This window comes from Lynx rufus, unplaced genomic scaffold (assembly GCF_022079265.1).
Source record: "Lynx rufus isolate CCGP_SWC_20201006 ecotype Redwood Valley unplaced genomic scaffold, mLynRuf1.p SCAF_31, whole genome shotgun sequence".
NCBI classification, from domain to species: Eukaryota; Metazoa; Chordata; class Mammalia; order Carnivora; family Felidae; genus Lynx; species Lynx rufus.
Genome location: NW_025814847.1, coordinates 2,842,176 through 2,859,515, shown reverse-complemented (window position 1 = coordinate 2,859,515; position 17,340 = coordinate 2,842,176). Strand labels below are relative to the sequence as shown.

General features: G+C 54.5%; 1 protein-coding gene across 1 annotated transcript; it reads right to left on the bottom strand.

Annotated features, from left to right (window-relative positions):
- Positions 1 to 5,443: 5,443 nt before the first annotated feature.
- On the bottom strand, positions 5,444 to 15,781 carry CD5L (CD5 molecule like). The gene is made up of 6 exons (XM_047093031.1): positions 15,520 to 15,781; positions 13,174 to 13,200; positions 10,315 to 10,635; positions 8,652 to 8,966; positions 7,133 to 7,453; positions 5,444 to 6,313 (listed from the first exon to the last, which is right to left on the bottom strand). The coding sequence occupies exons 1-6, from the start codon at positions 15,545 to 15,547 to the stop codon at positions 6,285 to 6,287; spliced, it is 1,041 nt and encodes a 346-aa protein (XP_046948987.1). The 5' UTR covers positions 15,548 to 15,781; the 3' UTR covers positions 5,444 to 6,284.
- Between the last annotated feature and the right edge of the window lie 1,559 nt (positions 15,782 to 17,340).

Sequence of the window (17,340 nt, the reverse complement as noted above, 5' to 3'; positions counted from 1 at the left end):
CTGACTGAGCCACCCAGGCGCACCCCCCCCAACCTGTTTCCTTTTCTCTTTCTTTCCTTCCTCCCTCCCTCTCTCTCTCTTTCTCTTTCTTTCTTTCTTTCTTTCTTTCTTTCTTTCTTTCTTTCTTTCTTTCTTTCTTTCTCTCTTTCTTTCTTTTCTTTTTTTGTTTTTTCTTTCTTTCTTTTTACTTTTTTCCACTATGGCTACTAGAAAATTCTACATTCTACATTCTACATTACATTTCCACCGGCCAGAATTGACTCGACCATGACTCTCAATGACAAGACGCCTTCTCATCCTGCCCACGGCCAGCCTGCAGGGAACAGCTGGACCTGGGCCGTTGCCCGTCAAGTCCCCACAAGATGTGATGCCCTCACCTCAGGGTAGAAGGAAAGAAACCCTAAGAGGGAAAGCCTGAGTTCAGGGAAGAGTAGAAATGGTAGCGTGTCCGAGGAGCATGCTGGGTCTGGGGTCCTGCGTCGGGAGCGAATCACAAGAGGAGGTCCTTCTCCCGACTTTCAGAGCACTGTCGCGAATTCAAATCAAACTGTGGGCCAATCCCACTGAATCCTCATGGTCTGGGCCACCTTCCCCACCACAGGTTACTGGCTGGTCCTGCTGAAGAAGCAGCGGGAGAAAGACCTTGGGAAGGGAGACAAGGTCACAGAGAGGAAGTGGCCGAGGCATGAGACTCGCCCATCCACCTGCTGGGTCCTTGGGAGTTTGCTCTGTGGGGAAGAGGGTATCGAGCTTTGGGCAATGACTCTTGATGGCCCCCATCGTGTCAAATGCAATTCTCAAGTACTAACCATCCCTCGGTGCCAAAATGAGCACAAAATTTATCATCGAAACCAAGACACTTTGGGGAATGGAAGTGTCCACTAGAAATTACTTACGGAAATTAACTGACCTTCAGCGGACATCAACCATCCTGTCCCGGGCAAAGCTTTATGACTTCAGCAAAACGTCGTCTCTATGCTCCTATCTTCAGACTGCCCCTCTGTCCTCCTCAGACAACCAGGGACCACCTGCAGTGTTTTCCTCCCTGCTTTTCTGACCCCGACGGGACTCCCCTCCTGTGTCTCTGGGGCAACCTCATGAGGAGGTTCTCACAGGGACAGAGTCCGGTAGAAGGGCCACTGAGGTCAAGGGTGCCCTCTCTCCTCCTGGAAGTTAGAGAGACCGAGCCTCCTTCCGGGCTGTCACTGCACATCGTGTATACTGAGCGCCCACCGACACAGCAGGAACACTGGTGTCACTCGAGAGCAGGACGGCTTCAGGCCATTGCCTGAAAAGAGGCCGAGAGAGGAGGCTGGACAGGACGTGGCTGGAGGGACATCAGCTCTGCCGATCTCAGAGAGGTCATGACCTCAGGCGTGGACGAAACACTAGCACCCCGGGACACACAGGCGTGGGCGAAACACTGGCACCCCGGGACACACAGGCGTGGGCGAAACACTGGCACCCCGGGACACACAGGCGTGGGCGAAACACTGGCACCCCGGGACACACAGGCGTGGGCGAAACACTGGCACCCCGGGACACACAGGCGTGGACTAAACACTAGCACCCCGGGACACACAGGCGTGGGTGAAACACTGGCACCCCAGGACACAGAGGCGTGGGCGAAACACTGGCACCCCAGGACACACAGGCGTGGACGAAACACTGGCACCCCGGGACACACAGGCGTGGGCGAAACACTGGCACCCCGGGACACACAGGCGTGGACTAAACACTAGCACCCCGGGACACACAGGCGTGGGCGAAACACTGGCACCCCGGGACACACAGCCACCTGCACCTGTTGTAGTGGCATCTCTGCCTTTCCAGATCCTTCCCAGGTTTGATGCTTCAAGTGCGGTGAGAATTGACTCATTACTAACACACGAGCTTACCTAACGAACCTCACCCGAGATGCGCAAATTATCGCCGCATTAATTTTAAGCACGTAAAGCAGTTAGGGTTATTTTGCTTAGCCGTGCAAGAACCAGTGAGGTAAGTCGATCAAAATTCAAGCGTATATTTTTGTAGATGGACATATACATCCATAAAATGTATACGATAAGCATACAGCGCTTTGTCACGGAGCGCAACGCTAGGAATGCAGACGGGAAAAGACAAGGACCAGAAATGGAAAGTGCTGTCCGGATTCTCTGTCTCTCCTCCGTGTTCCCCTCTGTTTCCTACATTTTAGTGCATCTCTGTGGAAGGGCTTCTGATGCTCTGATCCTCCCACTGCTCCTGGGACAACTTACTACAAACCCAGCCGCCTGAAGAAACCAACGTTCCTTCAGTGACAGCTCCCATCTCCCAGGAAGGGGTGATCCTTCTAGCTCCAGACCGACACCCACTCATGGTACCGATGGACTGTGGCCAGGAGGACAGGGTGGTGTTGTTTGAAAATGCTCCGTAGTATTTACCCAAAGGAGCTGAAACCGTGTCCACGGTAAGGTCTGTGCGTGGATGTTCATATAAGCAGCTCTGTTCACGGGTTTGCAAACTTGGAAGCAACCAAGATATCCTTCTGTAGGTTAAACTGTGTGCATCCAGACTGCGGAATATTGCTCAGCGCTAAGAAGAAATGAGCGGCCAAGCCGTGAAAACACATGGAGGACATTTACGCGCGTGTCACTTCGTAAAAGAAGCCAGTCTGAGAAGGCTCCGTGGGGTGTGATTCCAATTCTATGACTTCCTGGAAAAGGCAGAACAATGGAGGCAGTGAAAGGATCAGTGGTCGCCAGAGGCTGAGGGGTGACTAGGCAAACACAGAGGACTCCGGAGGGTTTGTAGGGGGATAAGCTTCCTCTGCGTGATGTTGTAACAGTGGATACGTGTGTATAAATTTGCCCGAACCCTAGAACAGCACCAAGAGTGAGCCCCGGTGTCACCTATGGAATTGGGGGATAATGATGTGTCACGGTGTGTCACAGCAGTTTGGTGGTAACTAATGTGCTCGCTGAAGAGGGATGTTTGTAACGGGGGAGGCCGTGCACGTGTGGGGGCAGCGGGTGTATGGGAACCCTCCGTATCTTCCTCTCAATCCTGCTGGGAACCTAAAACTGTTCTTGAAAAAATAATAAAGTCCTAGGGGCGCCTGGGTGGCTCAGTTGGTTAAACATCCGACTTCAGCTCAGGTCACGATCTCACGGCTCTCGGGTTCCAGCCCCACGTCGGGCTCTGTGCTGACAGCTCAGAGCCTGGAGCCTGCTTCGGATGCTGTGTCTCCCTCTCTCTCGGCCCGATTAATAATGAATATTAATTAATAGTTGTTAATAATAATATTAATATTAAAATATTAATAACTATAAGTATTTTAAGAATAATTAAAAAGTCCTAAAACACACACACACAATGACGGCTGCAATGGACAGGATGGGTATAGTTTACAAACCAAAAGGCTCAGAAGACTGTCAAAAATAAAAGATTATTAATTTATACTAACTATGGAATTACCAGTGGGTCAGGTTGCACGTCTCCTGATTACCGCCAAGTTCTAGAGGCTTCCGAGGAAGCTGAAGTCACGTCAGAGAGTGTGTTGGTGAGCTCTGAAGCAATGCAGTTGATTTTGTAAAAACTGTTTATGTCCGTGGGAGCCGGAATCAGCCGAGGGCCGTAAATGAGACACCCAAAGGTGTTCCCGGCTTAACACAAGCCATATTTGTTTCTTATCAGCAGAGACCCGATGAGGTGCATATGCCACCGGGCCATTTGGGTGTCCGGGCCCCTCCACGCTCTGGCTCTGCCCTCCCCACGTCATCGGGGTCTCCAACCACCAACCGGCAGACAGAGAGAGACGGCCCGGGGGAAGCGAGCTGTGTCAACTGCCCCGGTGGGAAGGCGTCCCGTCCGTTCTGAGAACCGGCCACGTGCTGCATCGCGACGGAAGGGACAGCTGGGAGCCCCGGTTGCTTGGAGAAGCCGCGACCAAGAGGAGGCAGGTCCCAGCGGGGACTCACTGACTGCAGCCGATTTGCAGCTGCTGCCTGAGGGTGATTTCAGGGCGTCGCCCCCTGCTGCTGGGGACTCTGCCCCGGCTGGCTGCACAGGCTGGGTGTAGGTGTGGGTGCCGTGATCGGGACCCTCCGTCGAGGGTGGGACAGGCAGGGCCACAAGAGTGGCCCTTGGGGAACGAGGCGTATGGCAGCTTGCGAGCCCTAAGTCACCTCCCCAGGGGACGATAGTCCACTGAAGGCACAGTGGCGGGAGAGTGGCCCGCCTGCCCGAGTGCCCAGAGGGTCGCCCACAGTGTCTCCTACTAAGACAGATCTGGGAGCCCTGTTTGCTGGCGAGGCCCCCGACCCTGTCAGGCTGCAAGGGGGTGCTGATTGTCACAGACTTGTAACGGCTGCCTCAGGGTGATTTTCAGGGCCGGGGACCCCTCTATGCTGGAGACTGCGCAGGTGGTACGGTCGGTCCCCAGCCCCACGGGCCCGGAGGGCCCCGTCTGCCCCAGGCCAGATGTGGGGGTGCACACGGGGCATGTGTGGGCCAGGAAGTGCCCCGGCAAGGGCCCTGACAAGGGTCAGGAGGGGTCGGGTCTCAGGAGGGTCTCTTGGAGAAGAAGGTGTGAGCCAGCTCACAACCCCTGACCTGTGCAGGCACTATTGCCCCCGAAGGCAGAGCTCGAGGGGAGCAGACTGCTTTGCCGGGGCCGGGCTGGGGGCGCTGGCCGCTGTGTCCTCTGATAAGAGGCACCCGGGAGAGACTAGCCACGTGTCCAAGAGGACACAGCAGAGTCTGAGCGCGGGCACTCACTGTCACACGCGAATCTCCTCGGGCCCTGACTCGCTATTTCATCCGTGCCCGCTGTGGACATCGAGGTGGCCTCCTCCCCAACGGTTCCAACAGGCCAGCGTCAGCTCCGCATTCTCTCCTTCGGTGACACCACTTAGGCTCCTGCCAGCTCCTGCTTCCGGGTGGGATCCACCCCGTCTCTTCCAAGTGCTGTTACTTTGATCTGACGGGTTCTCAGGGGACTTGGCCGGCATGGAAACAAACGAAATTCTAATGCAGAAATTAAGGGAGATTCGGAGTTCCTGTTGTGAGATTCCAACCCTTTCTGCTCTACGTTGGATACAACGGCTTTTCGGTGCAGGCAGCTCTAGGTTTCCAGCTCCTCTGGGGTGACGGGAACAGGGTACTGGTCTGTGGGGGAAATTGGGAAGACCTCATCTGATAAAGGGAGCTGAGCAAATGAAGGCAAGTCTCTTTGAGTCACAGGGTCGGTCCCCAAATGTGTGATAAGGCCTTTTCTTCTCTGCTCCGGAGCCAGGTCGTTCCCTGTCCCCACCCTAGGGAAGAGGCAGGAGGGTAGGGCTCTAGAAGGCACGGGGTCCTAAGTGCTGGCGGGGTCTCTGCTGCCGCAAAGGCCGTCGCTGACGCACCTGCTTCCCCGGGGCAGAAAAAAAAGCACCTCGCGCAGGAGCCAACGGTTGAGACGTTTAGACCGTGAGATCGACTTTATTAGGCGGCGTAAATGCAGGCACATTACAGGTGCTCAGAGTCTAAGGCTCGAGCTTTAGAATCAAGTGTCGATTCTCTCCTTACCAGCCTCGTGCGTCGCCTCAGACTTGCAGGTGCCAGAGTGTGAGAGGCTAAAATGAGAGGCACCATCTGACTGGCGTGAGGCACGGCCCCAGGCCTCTCCCTCCTTCTGGTCGCAGCCGCACAGCGTGTGTGCGTGCAGCGGCTCGATAGGCCGCAACCTCGCTGGCTGGTCACCAGAGCCGTTTTCTTCTAGGCGTTCAGGGGGTGCAGCATGGTTTCCAGGTGCCACGAAAGGGTCTAGAATTCCAGGACGCTGCTCAGCTGCTGAAAGGACGTGATGCCACCGCGGAGCAGGAGGGCGGCGAGGTGCAATGAATCGTCGTGGTCGTCCGAAGCGTGAGAGAAAGAGTTTAAAAGGTTCTAAGCTTTCCCCCCAAGTTCCATGCAACCGTCCTGCGCCCTTCACGTTCTTTGCAGGCACAGAGATGGGGCCGGGCAACAGCCCGTGCTGCAAAGAGCACCGGGCTGGGCGAGGGGAGGCAGGAGAGGCCCCAGCCGGGGTAGGGGGGCCGCTGTGCGGGCAAGGGGACGAGGGCCCATCTCCCCCGGCGGAGGGCCTGCAACACCCGGTAACTCCGGGCGACCATGGGAGCGCTTGGCTCTGGAGCAAGGCGTAGGCAGAGTTCAGACTCTTCCTGGGGGCAGAGCGAGGCTGTGGGTACAGCCTGCGGCTGGGGTGCTCAGGCCGGGCCGATCAGGGCCCAGGAGAAATAAGGGCGCTTGGGGCCTGTGGGTCAAGCATCAAGTAGGCCAGACTGCTGTTCTGCAGAGAGAAGAAGCATGTACAGTGAGGAGGGGGCACGTCCAGAAGGAAGGCTTCATGCAAGCTCTAAGAGGCTCAGAGAGAAGGCTGGGTCCCGGAGAGGAAAGAGAGGTCACCGCCTTACTCGGCCCCGTCGGCCCTTACCCGGCCCCACGGCGCTGTTTCACCCGAGCAGGCCTGCATATCTACCCTGCTCACAAAGCGGAGCTTTGGACCCCAGGGGCCCGCCTGCATTTTTCTGGCTTCCTCCTTCCCTCCCCCAAAGACGCCTGCAGCTCGGGGCTGGTCTGCCAGCTGTCTGAGAAGACTCTGTCTCCCGGGCGTTGCCAGAGAGCCCCCTACCCCAGCCCCGTTCCCAAGGGTTCACCTCAAATAAGGGAGTCACACGGGTAGAAGGAGGTGGGACAGGCTCCCATAGTTTAAAGTCAGGGTGCGAGGGTTGGGGTCGTCTGGGACAATGACCCCTGAGTTCAGAGTCAGGACCCGGCACTTTCGTTCTGCTCTATCATTTCCAAGCAATTTTTACGATTCTGGAAAGTTGCTTATCCTCTCTGACCCTCACTCTCTTTGTGTTTGATCTAAGGGTGTTGATCCATCCGTTTTTAAAACCTCTCTTGCTCTCACATCAATAGGTAGACGGTTTGGGATTTATCAATAATCAGTATCGTTATTGTTTCTATTTACTGCTGGAAGGCCTCACTCGTGTCCCTGGAAGAAAGCGTAAAGTGGGGGAACGGCGTGGCAGCCGGGGTCTCACCCCCAGAGGGAGCCCCCCCGTCCTCCCCTCCCGCCACACTGGCCCATCCACCCAGGACTGACCTTCACAGACCACAGCCACGTCCTCTCTGTGGTTACAGTTGTGGTAGCCCCAGGACCTGTGTGGGCACTGCTCCAGGGACGGCTCCTTCCCCGAGCAGTTGACGTCGTCCAGCCAGATGCGGCCGACCCCGGGGCCGAACCTTCTCCGGACTTTGACAGGTGGAGACAGGGGCTGCCCGCAGCCCAGCTGCCTGCACACCACACGGTCTGCTTCTTGTCCCCAGCCGTCGTCGCAGACAGAGCCCCACTCGCCCTTGTGCAGCACCTCCAGCCTCCCCTCACAGTGGCTGCGTCCTCCTACCAGCTTCAAGCCAAAGGGATCTGCAGGTGCAGGGGGAACAGGGGGGTGGGCGGGAGGCAGGGAGGATGATGGGTAAGCTCCTCTGAGCCGGCACTCAGATCCCATCAGCACCTGAGACTCTCCACCCGGCTTCCAAGCGTACATCCCCTTCTCTGGACCTGACCTTGCGGCCCCGGTCCCTTTCCTTCACCAGGATTTCCCACCTCCCCATCTAGTTTATTAAAATGTGACGTTAGTAGGGGCACCTGGGTGGCTCAGTCAGTTAAGCCTCTGACTTTGACTCAAATCATGGTCTCAAGTTTCGTGGGTTTGAGCCCCGCGTCGGGCTCACTGCGGTCAGGGCAGAGCCTGCTTCAGATCTTCCGTCCCCCACTTTTGCTCTCTCTCTCAAAAATACACATTTTTTAAAAACGTGAAAAAATCTAACGTTACTAAATGACTTTCCACTAGTTTTTAAAAAATTGAAGAGCTCAACAATACCTGGAATGGTGTGCCTGTTCCTACTAAATAGAATTCAATATAATAATAGTTCATATGAATATAGTGTCTAAGATGGCTTAAAGCACCTCCGTATACAAGGGCACATATTATTGTCTCCATTTTAACTTTTTTAATGTTTTATTTATTTATTTATTTATTTATTTATTTATTTTATTTATTTTTGGGACAGAGAGAGACAGAGCATGAACGGGGGAGGGGCAGAGAGAGAGGGAGACACAGAATCGGAAACAGGCTCCAGGCTCCGAGCCATCAGCCCAGAGCCTGATGCGGGGCTCGAACTCACGGACCGCGAGATCGTGACCTGGCTGAAGTCGGACGCTTAACCGACTGCGCCACCCAGACGCCCAATGTTTTATTTATTTTTGAGAGAGAGACAGAGACAGAGACAGAGCATGAACAGGGGAGGAGCAGAGAGAGCGGGAGACGCAGAATTTGACCGTTCCAGGCCCCAAGCCATCAGCACAGACCTGAACACGGGGCTCCAGTTCAAGAACCGTGAGATGGTAACCTGAGCCGAAGCTGGACGCTTAACCGACTGAGCCACCCAGACTCTCCAGTTGTCTCCATTTTAAAAACAAGAGAATTGATGGGCAGCACAGCTAAGTAACTTTGTCACCGTCATCTGATGGATGACGGGTTCTCCGTGAGCCTTGGTGAAAGCGAATCCGATTGACCTAAATTCATGACTGAACCTGCCTCTGGACTCATAGGCATTACCTTCACATTCGACCCACATGTCCTCATTGTGGGTACAGTTGTGTTCCCAAACTTCAGAAAGGCAATCTTGAAGGTTCACTTCTTGTCCTGAGCATGACGCCTTTCTCTGCCAGATGGCCCCTTGGCCCTGGGTCTCTTTGTTGCAGCCTCTCCGGGTCAGGGTGGCCCGTCCACACCCCAGCTGCCGGCACACCACCTTGGCGGCTGCAAAGCTCCAGCCTGCTTGGCACACAGAGCTCCACTCCCCTCGGAACTTCACCTCCACTCGGCCCTGGCAGCGCCCGGGGCCATCGGCCAGCCTCACGCTCTCCGGCCCTGTGGGGAAGCAAAGAGCAGGTGTCTGCTTACCCAACAACACGATCCTCCCAGAATAGAGCCCCACGGACACGTCCCTCTGCTCTTGGCGCTTAGTACGACGCATCTAGAGTGCTCAGCGTTGCCTCGTGGGTGCTTGTGGAAAGGATGGACAAGTGAGTCGATGGAGTGAATGTCATTTTTCAGTTCCAAGTGAGTTAATTACTTCTGTAACATTTTTAGTTTTTCAAGTTATTTTCACGTTCGTATTCTCATTTGTTCCTCCTAAGAGGCAAGCGGAGGCGTTGCGTAGATTTTTACAAAATAAATGCGAGTCACCTACACATTGTGTCCAAGGCCAAAAGCTTTTGGGTTTGTTTTCAGCGTTTATCACCCAAGTATCGTGGGTTAGCGCTCCTGACCCTCCACCTCTCCAAGAAATAGGAACGAGATTCCAGCGTCAGGCAGCCTGAGTGGTTGTGTCCCTGGTTACGGTCTGCAGGGTGACAAAGAGAGGACACAGAGCAACCTAACCCTAACCGCCACCAAACCACAGTCTAATGGGGGGGAAGTGCACACAGAGAGGGGACTGTTAGCGCACAGGAAGCAAGTGTGTGGAGAGGGCGAAGAAATACGGCAACTATACATACATACACCAGGCTTGTGTGGGTTTCCTAGGAACGGCTCTCGTCCACGCTCCAGATGGTGGACTCCTTGAGAGCTGGAAGAGCATGCATCATACTTTGCTTTTTTTCTAATGTTTATTTATTTCTGAGACAGAGAGAGACAGAGCATGAACGGGGGAGGGGCAGAGAGCGAGCGCGAGACACAGAATCCGAAACAGGCTCCAGGCTCTGAGCCATCAGCACAGAGCCCGATGTGGGGCTAGAACCCACAAACCGCGAGATCATGACCTGAGCTGAAGTCGGACACTTAATCAATTGAGCCACCCAGGCGCCCCTGTACTTTTTTTTTTTTTTTAGCACCAAAACCCGGGAACCATACATCGTACTTCACCAGCTCTTTTCTTCCCCATACCTCCCGCCAAGCTCCAGACACAGGTTATACTCTTGATCCAACATTTAGTGGTGGATGGATCTGTGCGTGCTCGTGTGTGTGTGTGCGCGCGCGCGCGTGCGCGCACGCACGTGCACAAAGGGGAGAAGCAGCCCTTCACGTGGGCTGAAACTAAGGTGAATGCGGTACCTCAACCAAAGAGCACGGGCAATACTAAGTGAGGGTAGTGTTCACCTGCAGGGCCCACGATCAGGAAGAGGTGAGACACGAAGGGTGAGGAGCCAGTTAGCCACGTGTCGCGTCCACAGTGGGCTCAGACAGGTGAACTGGCCTGAGGGGCTGTGGGACTCACGCTCGCACACGGCTCCCGCATCCTCAACATGGGAGCATCCGATTGCATCTTCCTTCTCACACTGAGACAGGCTTTCTTCGATCCCATTGCATCTGAACAAGTGGATGAAGACTTTTTGGTCCTTTGGTGTCACTGGTCCGTATACAGTGCCACTCATGGTCTTCCTGGCCGCTCCACAGCCCAGCTCCCGGCACAGCACGGCCACAGAGTCCATGTTCCAGTAGTCATCACACACGGTGACCCACTCGTCATCCTGCTGCACCTCCACACGACCTTCACAGCGGTGGTCACCTCCCACTAGCCGCACTCTGGACCAAGACCCTGCAAAGGAACGGGAGCCTGGATGGGCATCTGGAGGAGCCCGGAGAGGATGCAGGCATCTCAGGAAACTTCCATCACTGACAGAGGGTGTTTGGAAAGCTGGGGGATGGGAAAGGAGGGCTCAAAAGGGGAGGGGCGGGGGAGAGGAGCTTCAGGACCTCAGCCCTAAGCTCTGATTCTGCTCCCTTTTAATTTACCCTGCCAAGAAACTCCACGGCAAGACACCTACAAACACATGCTCACGTGGCCAGACGGTGGAAGCCCCAGGTCAGAACACAAACGTAGAGGTGTTCCCTGTTGCATTCTTTCTTCTTGACCCTGTCCTTCCCCATGGCCACCAGATGACGCAGGATGTTTAGATATAATTTGGGCTGAACAACCTGACTTTCTCTCTCCCCCAATATCAACGATCTCCCCTACCTTGCTGCTCCCTATGACATCTTCCCATGTCCGAGAACACAGCTCAGAAGAATGCAGAGAGAAGTAGGCAAAGGGCCAAGCCTTTGCACATCTGAGCCTCGGTCATTAGTCCAGAGAGTTCCAGCAGCCGGGGTAGGAGGCAGCCTCCCCAGAGCCTCCAGATAATTTCTGAGGAATCCAGAACCTGTTTCTGCTTCCCTGCTACAACTCTGAGGGTGGAAAAGAATAACTGAAATCCTCTCCCTCTTCCAGCAAGACATAGACATAGAGTGATGGCTGCGGGGAGGACAGAGACGAGCTCATCAGGCAACACACTTTTATTGAGCACATACTATGTTCATGAACTCAAAGAACAGTGACCAACAAGACTGTCCACACTGCTGTCCTCAAGGACATTATATTTAAGACATCTGAGGCAACCCCAGCGGGTCTCCTGCAGCCTCCGAGTGACAACGTGGCACAGAAAAGCTGAGTCAGCCTTGCTTCCACGGGATGGGGCGGTTGACCTAGAGAGGTCTGGGGCACCTGGCGGGACCGCACGTGCCTGCTGGTCTGTGACCAACCAGGATGCGAGCTTTGTCGCCTATGACCACGTGGGACACGTGGGTGACTCAGGCACCTGCAGGAATGGAATATGACCTCGAAGGAGCAGATCTCCCACTGCCTCTGCGGCACACAAATCCTCTAGAACCTGCATTCAACCCCAGAAGACATGGCTGAGTGGGAAAGCTCGAGCTGGCTGACTTCAAAGTGCTTTGGAAGTTGACCTTTGGTTTGCTCATTTGCTTTTGTGTCTCTCCTTTTCCTCCATGTGTCTTTTGAGGGAAGCAACGTGAGGCATGGAGGCTAGAGACAGAGATTTAAATGTAACTGCAAAACAACTAAGCAAGGTTTTCATTTTTGCACACCTAAGTTTGCAGCCTACAAATAAAGATAACCCTAGAGGAGTCACCCAGAAACAGCATTTCATTGCAAGATTAGCGTTCAGACAGGCATTATTGTGTCCTCCGGGGTGCTGGCTGCACGCATTATCTGATTCTGAATTGTAAAATTCTGGCTCTAAGTGAGTTTTCCTTTCCACAGAAAGGAGGCGTAGAACACCTCCTAGGAAAGAAGAAATATGTAAGAAAGAAACAGCGTTAGTGTCCAAGAAACCCAACTGCGAAGAGATCTGAAAGCCAGGGAGAAGGGCTGGGGGACCATCGAGGCAGCTGCGTCCCCGGCAGTGTCCTCGACCTACTGTGTTGGCTGATGGCTCCAGAGCAGAACCCTGGGGTGGAGGGGGAGCGTCCCGGGCCATGGAAAGCTGGAGAGCAGTGGTCCCTGTGCCAGCAGCAAGAACGGCTCTGGAAGCCACAGGAAAAGGCCCGTGTAATCTGAGCGTCAGGCTGAGAACCCCAGGCAGCACTCCAGAAGGAATCGAACTGCACCCTGCAGATGCGGGGCCCTCTCTAGTAAAGAGGCTAGAGGCTAGTGGCTGCCCCTGTCTCGCGAAGCCTCTACCGTCAAGACAAAGAAGACGGATGGGGTAATATCTAAGGAGCTGATAGTCCACGACCAACCCCCTAGAGTCTGGACCATCAGTCTTCCTCTTGAGAGACCCATTCCCCTCGTATGCTGCCCAAGGACCCTCACTCGAGGGGCCGGTGGAGGCTGAAATCCAGCCCGCCTGCTGCCGGTCGAGCCACAGGCCGCATACAAGTTGACGCATTTCTAGTTCAAAGGAGCCATGCAGGCTGACACAGGGTCCCGCCAGTGGTAGAGCCCAGCAGGGCAAGAGGAAGCTCCTCACCCAGATATGCCCGCGAGGAGGTGAGGTGCTTTCCGAGCCCCAAACAAGGCCATCTGCTGCTTGGAGGTGCCCAAGGGTCTTGGGCCACAGAGGCCAAGTGGGAGGGAATCCCCTTTCGAGAAATGCCACCCGAATCCCTCCCAGGTTCTGGAGGTGGGAAGCCATCCACATAAGACTGAGTGGGCGGACTGAGAAACCGGGAAGGAAATCTACCAGGGCTGTATCGAAGAGCCTCTCTCCATGCCCCAGGAAGCTTCAAATTTTCCATCTCTGGAGCTTGGAGCCCCCCCACCCCCCGGCCTCTCAAGGACCTCAAAAAGTCTTACCTAAAATGCCAGGTCCAGTGCAAATGGCTGGGGAGAGAAGAAGGAAGTTGAGTGAGATCATACAGTCCATTTCCAAGGCTTTGTTCGAACAACACGACTGTCTAGAAATTTTTTGCTAGATCTTGTGGGGCAGCTAAAGTGTGGGTACAGAGCCTCCAGACTCGGTCCTGTGGGGACCTTCCCCTGCAAGGACACACGGACAGTGGCTGGGAACCACAAAGACCGGTCTGCCACAGCCCATCATGTTCCCCGAACACGCAACGTTGGCTCTGCCCCAGGGGTGTTGTGCAGCCTCTGGGCTCCACAGGAAGAGGTGTCAGAGGTCCCCGGAACGGGCTCTGGTGCAGAAGGCAGCGACACCACCACGGCAGCTCAGAGCGGGGGAAATGGGAGGGATCGTCTACGTTCACTGGCGCTGCATTGGGACCAAAGCCAGCGTACTGTTTCTGTAAAGGGCCAGATCGCAAATAACCTGGGCTTTGTAGCCACATGGTCTCTGTCACCACTACTCAACTTTGTCACTGTAGCGTGAGAGTTGCCATGTGTCCGAACGAGCACAAAGAGCATGGCCATGTTGCAACCGACCTTTGTTCATAGACTCTGAGATTCAGACTTCGGTGCACAAAATATCATTCTTCTTTGGATTTTTTTTCCCACCGTTGAAAAATGTAAACACCATCCTTAGCTTGGAGGCTGTTTGCTGGCCCCCGGGGGCTCAACAGGTCGGAAAGCAGCTCTGTATTTGCTTCCCAATCCCCAGCCTTAAGCACCGGCACGTCTTAAGACATCATAGTTTCTTCCCGCAGGACCTCTGGGTGGCTGGGATCCTCCACGCATTGGGCTCCCTTCTAATGCTGCCAAGAGTCCTGAACCCTGTGTCCACCTGTGGTCCCCGAGTGGTCCCCGAGGCCCTAGGCATTCTGCAGTGCAGAACAGCTTTTCCCTCCCCACATCTTGTGGAATGTTTGTGACGGAGCTAATATCTTTGGTCTAGAGCCTTTCAGGCAGATCCAAGAACTTCAGTGACTTGTTCTGGACTATTTGCCAAGTAGTTTCTTAACAACCCTAAGCCCTTGGCCTTCAGGATGTGGCCGCTTGTCCGCAGCTGTCTAAAACTCCAGATCGTATCACACGTAACCCCCCACATCTCCAGTAAAGAGCACGAAGCATGTGCACACGGAGAGGAAACTGAGCGTGTCGACCCTGACATGCAGGTGTGAAAGTGACAGAGCCCAAGAGTGACTTGAAAACTCTGGGGCAGAGTAGACGACTGCGGGGGACCGGACCGGAGAGGCTTCACCAAGGAGGTGGGGCCGAAGGAAAGTCGGGAAGACAGGGTAGGATGCGTGTGATGGGCTGGCCCGCTCTTGGGTGATACAGGGGACACACTGGAGTTTAGGAGAGTGGCCAGCATCCTGCACAGAGCACGTCGATGCCCGGTTGAGAGCCCAGTGCAAGCTCCAGTGATGCACCAGAACATCAAGACAATACAAACTGGGTAAGATTGGGATGCCTGGTGGCTCAGGCAGTTGGGCGTCCAACTCATGATTTCAGCTTAGGTCATGGTCTCGCGGCTCATGAGTCTGAGCCCTGCATCTGAATAGAGGCTGCTTGGGATCCCCTCTCTCTCTCCATCTCTCCCTCTCTCTCTCCAAATGAATAAATAAAACTTAAAAATGGGTGTGATTAGTTAGGGAAGGGACCTAGTAGGCATTGTTGGATGCCCCAAGCTTCTTAATTCGTGAAAAGTCTCCCACAGGCCTCTAGAGAACACAATATTCTCCTCATTCCATAGATGAAAACAAGATTCCAGAGAGAGAGGGTAACTGAACAATTCAGACAGCCAAGAAATCAAAGGACGAAAATTGAAACTCGGGTCCCTTTGACCCCAAAATCCCATTTACTGTGAATGAATCTGGATGACAAGAAACTGGGAAGCCCCGCATGAAACACTTTCTGGAGGAAACTGGGCAGCGTGGCCTGTGGAAGGTGTTTGCCTGTGGTTCTACTTCCTTTTCTTCCCCCACCTGCTGCTACGCATGGTTCACTTGTCTTTTTCAAAAAAAAAAAAAGAGTACATTTGGGGAAATTTATGCAACAGGGGAAATGATAGACTATTATAAATCTTTCAGGGCAAATAGAAAGTAATAGGAAAAAAAATAAAACCTCTGGTGATCACAGTGGATTCTAAATTGGGTGTGGACTGAGTGGCTTTGGGTTTAAAACACTGTTGGACACAGAAGGGGCAGGAGAGCAGAAGTCACTCCTTGAGAGGGAGTGGGACCATCTGGGCAGGGGGTTCTGGGGGGGTCTGAAGCCTCAGCCAGCCGGGCCCGAGATACTCACCGAGGATTAGGGAGAAGAGTGGCGCCATGAGCCAGGCGACGGGAGAGGCTGAGCTGGAATCCGAGGCCGCGCGGAGGCCCCAGGGCAGCAACGGAGAGTTCTGGGCACAAGTGCACCGCGGGACAGAGGTCCTGTCTGCAGCAAGAGCATTATCAGGTGACCAGAAGCCAATGGGCTCAGGGGGCAGAGCTGGTGGAGCCGGGCTTGCTGAGCTCAGCGTATCCCCAGAGGAAGGGAGGTGGCCGGAACTGGCAGGAAGATAGCGAAAACAGAAGGAAACTACAAAACCCCCAAGCTGCCCTGACTTGGTTCTGCTCTAATCTCAGCTCCAACCACCTCTGCTTCAGACCCTTCACTGCGTGACCACGGCAATCAGCTCCCGCGAGGGCAGACGGGGACCAAGAGTAGGGCCATTTCACCTGCTAAGATCAGGCAACCCTTGACCTCCGTGTGGGGTTCGTGGGAGTGACAGACCAACTTTGATTCCTTTGGCCCAGATGGAAGCACCAGGAGAATAGAGAAGGAGAGTAGAGTGAATCCAGACTTGCCCTTGGAGGCGCCACGATTCAGAGTCAAGGCGTCAATCTCTGCAGCCGAGGCTCCTTTTCCTTCAAGCCAGCCATTCCGGCACAGAGCAGAGGGCTTAGTACACGGATCTGCTCTTCTCTACCTGTCCTGGTTTATGCCCATCTTCAGAAGCCAAGCAAAAAAGAGGTCATGAAATCAAGTCACTCTTAGGACCAGGATGTGATAGACAGCAGTTGAGTAGCAAGATCCCTGGTCTCCCCAGCCTCCCGCCTTGCTATCGAGCACAGCCGCACGTCCAGAGCTGTTCAACGCTGGACTACGGAGCGCTCAGCTGAGTAGGCCAGCGTCACTCCTGCCGCTGCTTCTCTGAAATGTCCACGTCACTCCACACAAAGCTTGGCTCCTTTGGGCTTTGCTCTTTAATCCTGTGTTTCGTCGCTTGGTTATCACTGTATCTGGTAAAGAGCTCTGAGTAGCGAGAGAGCCGGATGAGTGTGACGGGCGCAGGAAAGACACTGATGCGGGACACGGTCGTGCAGCTGCGACAGGGTCTGCGAACAGCTGAGGGAGCAAAGTATACAGCACTTCGGGACCACAGTGGAGGCCATGGTCACTTGCACTTGGGGCTAATCAGGGACTTCACAGGGATGTTGACTCTTGGGCAGGAGGTGAGGGGCAAGGGGGCCGGAGAACCGGAGCGGGAAAGGCTTTGCTCTGCATGTGCGGACAGAACAGAATCATCTACCTGAGCGATGCAGGCTGATCTGGAAGGGCTGGGTCTCAGCCCGCCTGGCGGTCGGGTGCCAGGGATACTGGTGTTGAAAGGTACACGTGGTGGAGGGTCTATCACAAATGGGTCCGTAAATGCTAATTACTCACACCCTCACTCTCCAAATCTTGAAATGATGCAGTAGCAGACCCAGAATGCAGAAAAACCTCAAAGCATCAGCTTTCCTGTTGACGACCCTCCGTCAGGTTGCGACCAGGATCCCAGACCCTGTGCATCTACCTTCACCTTTGGGAGGCAGACCTGCCCTACAGAGTTTGTGCTTGGAGAAGAAAAGACCTGCTGTGGCCCATGAGCCCACCAACCAGCAAGGAGCTCAGGCTTCCGGGCTCGGAGATATTTCTCCCCCATCATGTGGGACGTCGGGTGAAAGAGAAGGGAGGAAAAATAAAGACGAAAGCTTTCCTGCCAACATATTTTACTAGCAGAGTCAGGAACGTGAAGAAAGGAAAGGAAGGCTATCGCCCCAAGGATGCAAAGAGCTGCCCTGTGATGTGATGCATGTG